General features: G+C 33.1%; 2 protein-coding genes across 2 annotated transcripts; both read left to right on the top strand.

The window, feature by feature from the left end:
* Positions 1-431: 431 nt before the first annotated feature.
* On the top strand, positions 432-1,020 carry RO3G_17321 (uncharacterized protein; the record flags this gene model as incomplete). Its single annotated transcript, XM_067671905.1, has 2 exons — positions 432-483; positions 884-1,020. 2 exons carry the CDS (start codon positions 432-434, stop codon positions 1,018-1,020), a joined length of 189 nt encoding a protein of 62 aa, XP_067528006.1.
* A 2,030-nt stretch (positions 1,021-3,050) lies between these two features.
* On the top strand, positions 3,051-3,292 carry RO3G_17320 (uncharacterized protein; the record flags this gene model as incomplete). The annotated part of the gene is made up of 2 exons (XM_067671904.1): positions 3,051-3,112; positions 3,202-3,292. 2 exons carry the CDS (start codon positions 3,051-3,053, stop codon positions 3,290-3,292), a joined length of 153 nt encoding a protein of 50 aa, XP_067528005.1.
* Between the last annotated feature and the right edge of the window lie 5,325 nt (positions 3,293-8,617).

The raw sequence follows: 8,617 nt of genomic DNA, 5'->3' as shown, positions 1-8,617 counted from the left end.
CTAAAGTTAGGACACTCTCTACATAATAGTTTCACAATAGACAGTCTAAGCAGAAGCAATAATAACAGTACCAATAGTAGTAGTAGAAAGAGGAGAGAAAAAAGAAAAGCCGGACAAGTATTCATCACTACAAACCTTATTGTAACCCTATGATGACTTTTTTTTATTTTTGCTTCAGTTGTGATATTGTATAGGATATATGACCTATGCTAGTAGATATATGGAATAATATACATGTACATACATAAAAAGAAAAAAAAAAGAAAACAAAAGAAACAGCAATGATTATAGACAATGGAAGACAAGTAATGGATCTAAAGAGGAAATAAGGTCATAGCAACATCAATTCTTTATCTATCGAAACAAAAACAAAAGCAATAGCTAAAGAAAGGTCTATAAGAGAAGTGTATCTGGTAGTTGACTATGCAACAATGGATAGTGATACTCAAGAGATGAATATGTGTAGAATAGGATCAAGTCGAGGTAAGTGACACACGATGATAAAAATGGGAAAAGACAGCTGCCAGTGTTTGGTTATTGTATGTACATGGCTTGATACAAGACGATGCTTTAAACAAATGATCCATCAATAAATAAATAAAAGAGAAGGAAAGAGGAAGGGAAAGAAAGAAAGGGACTTTGTGTCTACCTGATTACCTTTGATGTTGAGATGATGGAGTTGCACAAAGATGGCTTAGTAATACGTCTGTATTTGCTCTTTTTTCCTTTTTCTTTTCTCTTTTTCTTCTTCTTCTTTACCTTTCGTGTTTATCCCGTGTCTTTTTACACAAGCAAAAAGCTTACTTTACAGCCAAAGACATAAACAGTCAAGTGTAGTCATAGACATTTCTAAAGGATCTTTTCTCTAATAATCTATCAACAGTTGAAAATAAGCAAACAATCGACGAAAGCAAACCTATGAAGGATGTTACCAGACCTATTCTTCCTATACGAAAAGCAATGGAGAGCAGCTCAACAAGCAGACTAGAAACTACACATGAACCAAAGATAGGGAGTTAAAGAAAAATAACAAAAAGGAGAAGGAAGGAAAAAAAAAAAAGAAGAGCGATAGAAAAGCCTTAGTTTAGGAATACAGATACTTGTCTACTGAAATCACCATATAATTTGAAGTAAACAAAAAGCAAGAAGTAGAAATAGAAATAGAAGTATAGAGAACAAAGAGATAGCAGTGGTCAACACTTTAAGCATAATGTAACCTCGGTCAGCAAAAGTAGGAAATGAGATAATGATCAATAGAAAGGAGATGATGTATAGCTTAGAGTATCAATAGTCGTGGACCATAGATAGAATTCTGGAGTAAAAGAAAAACTATCGAGGCAGGAGAGAGCGGAGACAAGAAAACAAGAGCAAGAAGACAGCAAAGGGATAGTTTATTTGGAAGAAAGGGAAGAAAGGGAAGAAAGGGAAGAGAGAGAGAGAGAGAGAGAGAGAGAGGACTGTGCTTGTGAGAGTGATTGTGTAATAGATCAACCATGGGTATATATGTATGCATGGATCTAGTCAAGACCTACTTGCTATGACAATATTATGAAAGTAGGAGAGATACAAGACTATGAGTACCTGATTTCACCATGACAACCAGTTATTTACAAGTCACCATCAATGTTGATCATCCAATAGCAAGTTTACATGACAAGGTAGGTACGATACAGTAATAGACAACAATCATCGTGTAGAGCTTATCCTCTATTGCCTATGATGACCATAACGATGCTGTACATGCTTATTATTCATATATATCAAACAAGGTAAGAAGTGATAGAACAAGTAATAGGACAGTGAGATCAGTCACTATGAGACTGTTCAGTGACAACCTTATGGTCTTATACTTGATCAATCTATATCTTTTTTAATAAATCCCCCATTTACAAAGACATTCCTTGTACTATTTCTCTATGTTATTTCTCTATGTTATTTCTCTATACTATCTCTATATGCGGCTTAGTTGCTTTTCATGTACACAAAAGACTGTTTGAGTGGAGTTTTTATAAGATGCTGTAAAGCTTTATGACTAGTGAACCAAGTATTCCGATGTAAACTAATTAGTCTATAAGAAAAAGTAAAAACACAAACAAAGCCTTGTTCTCTATTCTATTCTATTCTATTATGGTATAGTGACTACAGAATATGAAGAAAAGGGTCTTTATGAATTAAAGAATAATTAAGAAAAGAGGGAAAAAAAATGAGCAAGAGGAAAATAAGAATACCCATAAATGGAAACAAGGTCAAGTACGGTCATGGATAAACGAATGTCCGATAAGGTCAATATCATTCACGTGATCTTATCTGTCATTGACGGACAATGAAATCAACTAAGGTACATTGTTGTCGATCCCTATTTCTTTGTTCTCTCTTTTTTCTTCTTTCCTTTCTCTTTCTCTTTCTTTTCTATTCGCTTCGTAAGTACTTGTCATATACATACTTTTGTATTGCAAAGTGGAATTGCTTGACCTAATGTCGTCCAGATCTACTTCATGTGAAGGAAAAAATTAAGCAGAAGGGTCAATCTAGAAAGAAATGAACTACATGATGTAAGTCAGTCTGACAACATACATTGTTACTTTACTAATGCCTCTAAGTGGCCAAGAGAGTTTCTTTTATGGTTTATTTGAATGCTTGCCGTTTATCAGTACAGAATATTGTTTGGTATTCTTTTTTGTACGCTCACAAGAACATCCTCTCTCTCTCCCTCTCTCTCTGATGACAACATTACTGTTATAGAAAGTAATAAGCAAATAATGAATGAATTATGAACGAATAATGAATGAAAAATGGAGTAATGGTGAATGAACAATGAAAGCTCAACCAAGAAAGAATAGCAAAGTGCACTTTAGACCAACTGTTATGATCATATTACATGTAAAAGGTAATAGGTTCCAGGCTTTAATGGGTACGTGGATGGTACTTTGTCTCATTGTTTACATAGTATTAAAGCCTTGGCTTGCAGATATAAGACAAAGAAGCCATGTTACTATACAAAGCTATTTCAGCTTTCTTCCTTTGTACGCTAAGGATGATGATTGCTATACATGAAGCTAATGGACTTGTTTGAAGACATAAACGAAGCCAAAGAATATAGTAGACAATGTAAGTAACATGAGAAGCAGAGAAAGATACAAGGAGAGAGAGAGAGAAAAGAAAAAGGACAAAGAATAATTTTATTGCATAGGATATATATAGAAGTACAAGTACTAAAGTCGACATTGTTAGCCATGCCTTTATAGTAAAGACATGTTTCCAGGCACCGCCACGTGGAGGCCATGTCGAATAGGTGCCCTTCTACGTTCTTTTTCCAAAAAGGGGAGAATCAGATAAAGCGTAAAGCAATAAATCGAAGAACCTCTGCTGAACTGGTAACTCTCTCAGTGTTGCTGATCTACTATGATGCTGGTCTACTATGATGCTGATCTACTATGAGGCTGATCTACTATGATACTGATCTGCTGTGTTGTTGGTGTGTTGCATTGCTGATCTACTGTGCTGTTATAACTGATAAAGAAAGAAAAAAGACATCGAATCGGGTTCCTTTTTATACATTTTTTGCTCTTATCAAAGTTTACTCTGCGTTGGCATGACGCGATGATGAGAAATTAACAAAAGCAATTCCTGCAAAATCGTCTGTCTGTTACATTTTTGACCATGGGAATCCTTCTTTCTCTCACTCTTCATGGTTTTATTGTATCATTCATCAGTCAAAATCTAAAAGAAACCGGCATCTTCAGTCATTTCTTACTCTCCATCGTCGTAATATTGAAACATAATCTGTAAGTAATTACATGATAAAACTTGGTGCCATACTAAATTAGTCAATTCGTCTATAGAACCAATGAAGTACAAGTCCTAGGGTTTTACATGATCATTCTACTTTGACCTAGTCATCATTCTCAGTTGACAAGGAAGCATATGAAAAGATTTAGAAACACAATGCTTCCGAAAAGCATAATACTGTTCTATAGATCCAGAACTAATAACCTAGGATTCAGTATTGCATAAAGATGATGCTACAGTAATCAACGTTTTTTTTTATCTTCCATAGCATGATCACAGTCAAGTACAATAAAGAAGAAGGAATGGAATAAAATTATGACTTTTGTCCAGATGATATCAAATCAAAGAGACTTACCTTGTCCTTTATCTACTCATTATTTTGTATGGAATTGAATATGAAGAAGCATCAAGAGATACTTTGTGATCATATCATCTCTCATTGTTCTTTTTTGCTGTTATTTTATCGCTTGGTGACAAATCTAGTTTCAATTGATGCGTATCTTGTTTGCTATATTTGTTATTATCACATTCCTTGAAATAGGTTGAGCTATAGTGTCGGTCTAGTATGAAACAAGACTGTTTGGCAATAAAAATGTTTGAAAGAGGGGTTCATGGGGTAATGAATAGTAGTATCGTCCTGTATGTTTTTGACGTTCCCTGAAGTTTGTCGACATGGCTACAAATGACCTCCAGTCAATATTCTAAAAATCATGCAAATATAGGAAAGTATTATCCTGTGGTCAATGAGAGCATGTTGGAATTCTGGTAAGAAACCAAATGAACAAACTACAAAAGAAATAAATTTATTACTTTACTACATATTCTTTACTGTTGATCATATGGTTGATGGGGATGGTTGCTTTTAGTGTTTGTTAATAAAGAAAATATCCTACGACTAGAATAACATAATATTTTATAACTGACGAAAAAAAAATAAGCGTGATCTTTCAATTTGCTTTGTTCGGTGTATGGAATGGGTAGTAGCAAAATAAATCATGCGATGTTGTGATGATACGAATTAAAAGTCACGATTGATTATAATAAATACAATTGAATTTTGGATTGTGTATGCTTAATATTGGTAAGTTATATAGATGTGCAAAATATAAGCTGAGCGACAAAGTCATGTTATGCATAAGTAATCAAAATCATACCTATTCATCGTCATATGAACTTGATTATAAGAACTTATATGCTTAGTTTTGTAGTTATAGTTCCATAGTATAACATCTCGTTTTAAAAATATATAAAGAGGTAGCCTTAAAGCTTTTTATTATAAAGTGTGATAAGTTTTTTTTTGTAAAATGATAATTTCTATAACAGTTAATAATCTGCTTTGTATTGAACTTATGCTATTGTTGCTAGGTGAATATTCAATATTTGTATTTATTGAAGAATGATTCTTTTATATGATGAAATGTAGTGAACCAGTTGTATTGTATTGTCCACAAAAAGCTATAAATTGTATATTCCGAATCCTTCTCAGATGAATTTAGTCGAATAAGATCCCTGAGTTTAGCTATTAGTCCAAAAGCTGTCTTATTTTTGTAAGGAGCGCCATATTAAATAAATAAAAAGGAGTATTAATGCGAACTATGCTGATGGATTATTTAGAATAAGGAGTAATATTTAATATTGAACAAGGAATGAATGAAAGAAAATTACTGAATTAGTACTCACATGTAACCAAAGGAACAAATGAAATCCTTTTGCTGTAGGTGACTTTGGTTTGACTGTTAAGAAGTGACCTTTTTTCAAATAATTTTTTTTAAAAAAAAAGTATAAAAAGAGGAGCCAAATTTCAAAATTATTTTCTTCTTTGAAACTGTTGGCGTTTTGTTCATCTCTCATTCGTGGTGGGAGAACCGCTCCTCCCATCACGTCTCCGTAGCGTTGTCGATTTCCTCTGCAGTATAAAGATAAGACGAAAGCGAAGGGCACTTAAAGACATGGCCTCCACGTGGCAGTGCCTGGAAACATATTTTCATTTTGAAAATATGGCTAACAATGTCAGCTTTTTTTTATATCAAATAAAAATGAAAAGTCACTTTTAATAAAAAAAAATACTTCCTAAATATTCCTCTTGTCTTTTTACCTTTCACTTTTTGCTTTGTCTAAGTTACTTGCTTGTCTTTAAACCGCTTGTTTTGCTAAGCATTCTTCTAATCCTATCTCTACTCTTTTAATTGAAAAGTCAAGTTGTGTAATAAAATAAACATAAGACCAGGTAGTGTATGATTGACAAAGCAAAGAAAAAAGAAAAACAAAAAGAAAGAAGCTGGTGGTAAAGTTGAGATTCCTTAATTAGCATTCTCAAAAGGAATCTAATGAGTGATGAGTCACGTCTTTTATTTTTTATATTATTCAGTTGGTATGTATGCCAAGTACTCAGTATATTGATAGTATGTTTTGTCTGCTTTACGTTTTTTTTCTTTTAGAAAGCTTCTTTTGTTTTTTTTATTTTTCTCAGGCAAGTTTGCATTCAAATGAAGACAAGAGATGAAAAAGTAGCTGCTACTGTTCTTTTGCTTAGTTGCTTTCTTTTCTTGCCTTTTATGTGTCTAAAGGTATTTGGTTATGAAAAAGTATGTTTGCAGGAATGATGGAGAATGAGGAGGGATGAGTGAAGAAGCTAAAGACAAGCACGTAAGCAAGACTAATAAGGTATATAGTGTAACCATACTTACACCGACTTTCCCCTTTTCACCTTCCTTTTAAGGAACTTGGGAATGTATCGCCTACTTGCTGACTTATAAGCATAGATAAAGTACTTGGCATGTAACAAATAGATGTTGTAGTGGATAAAAGGTTGTTTTATTTTTATTTGCATGTCAAGTAAATAAAGAATACAATGTGTTTGCTCTCTCTCTCTTTTTATATAATGATTATAAATGTAATTAAAAAGATGACAAAGAGACATCAACATATATGGAAAAGTAAGCAAGTAGGTCAAGTCTTTGCAGACTGGCTATGTACGAGATGACTAAATTCAGAAAAGGGTAAAAGAGAAACGGATTCTAAAGCGGGTGTATCGAGAACAACTGCTCTGGTATCACTATTGTTGCACAAGGACCTTGTGTGTAGAGTTATAAATAAAATGTGTTACATAAGCACACAGTTTACTTGAACAAACTTTCCCTTTTTCTTCTCGTTTGTAAACACTATGAATCTTGTTAAAGCAGCATTACAATTCTCTGAAGTAAACACCAACAAAACAAAAAAAGAAGATAGCTGGATCTCTTTCTCAACATAAAAAAAAAACGTCAGCTCAAGGTGCAACGTTAGTAATTACAACCTGCTTCTTTTTATTTAACACATCTCTTTAGAAGAATCTCCCCCCCCTTTTTTTTCTCTTATATACCTTTGTAGCTAACAACGCACCAAAAATAATGCGATAGTAAGAATAACAAAAGGATAAACAACACTATTTCATCAGCTAAAAGAGAGAGGTTACTACTTCGAGATGCAAGTCTGCCAAATTAAAAAAGTTGCTTGGGCCACACTCTAAAGTTAGGACACTCTCTACATAATAGTTTCACAATAGACAGTCTAAGCAGAAGCAATAATAACAGTACCAATAGTAGTAGTAGAAAGAGGAGAGAAAAAAGAAAAGCCGGACAAGTATTCATCACTACAAACCTTATTGTAACCCTATGATGACTTTTTTTTATTTTTGCTTCAGTTGTGATATTGTATAGGATATATGACCTATGCTAGTAGATATATGGAATAATATACATGTACATACATAAAAAGAAAAAAAAAAGAAAACAAAAGAAACAGCAATGATTATAGACAATGGAAGACAAGTAATGGATCTAAAGAGGAAATAAGGTCATAGCAACATCAATTCTTTATCTATCGAAACAAAAACAAAAGCAATAGCTAAAGAAAGGTCTATAAGAGAAGTGTATCTGGTAGTTGACTATGCAACAATGGATAGTGATACTCAAGAGATGAATATGTGTAGAATAGGGTCAAGTCGAGGTAAGTGACACAAGATGATAAAAATGGGAAAAGACAGCTGCAAGTGTTTGGTTATTGTATGTACATGGCTTGATACAAGACGATGCTTTAAACAAATGATCTACCAATAAATAAATAAAAGAGAAGGAAAGAGGAAGGGAAAGAGAGAAAGAGACTTTGTGTCTACCTGATTATCTTTGATGTTGAGATGATTATCTCTCTTTTCTTCCCTTCCCCCTTTTTTTTTATTTTTTATTCTTTTCTTTTTGTGTTTACTCATGTTCTTTTTATATACACAGAATTTTACTTTACAACCGAGATTAGCTTAGGAGTGTTTGAAACAGTCTCTTGTGTCGACTATAAATAATGAGCAAGCAATCTTTAACCTTAAAAGGAAAAGAAAGGCGCTATATAAGCCATGATATTCTCAAATTTGTTTCCTTATAGCAAAGCGAGCTTGAAAATCATTCAACAGCTAAAGCTAGGAATGCACATTAAGCAGACAAAAAAGAAAAAGAAGCATAAACCAAAAAGTCTTACCGTTAGGGTTTACCAGCTTTTCCTATTTAAACCCATCATAAAGTTAAAAGAAATACAGAAAAAGTTACAGCACTGCATATACTGCTACTATACGTTATACTAACCAAATTACTTAAACGAATAATCGGTATTTATGATACGATGGATATAATATACTGTCAAACATGTTCCAAAAGGAGAATAGAGCAGCAAAGAAAGAAAGATGTTAGTAGCTTGTAATCCAACCAAAACACAACTATACTTAAAAGAAATGAGATATAGTTTAGTAAAAGAAAGATAAGATGAACAAATAACATAGAATGATGATAAAATGTATGCATAA

The sequence above is a fragment of the Rhizopus delemar genome, genomic scaffold (genome assembly GCF_000149305.1).
Source record: "Rhizopus delemar RA 99-880 supercont3.37 genomic scaffold, whole genome shotgun sequence".
Classification (NCBI taxonomy): Eukaryota; Fungi; Mucoromycota; class Mucoromycetes; order Mucorales; family Rhizopodaceae; genus Rhizopus; species Rhizopus delemar.
This window is presented reverse-complemented; position numbering and strand designations above follow the sequence as displayed.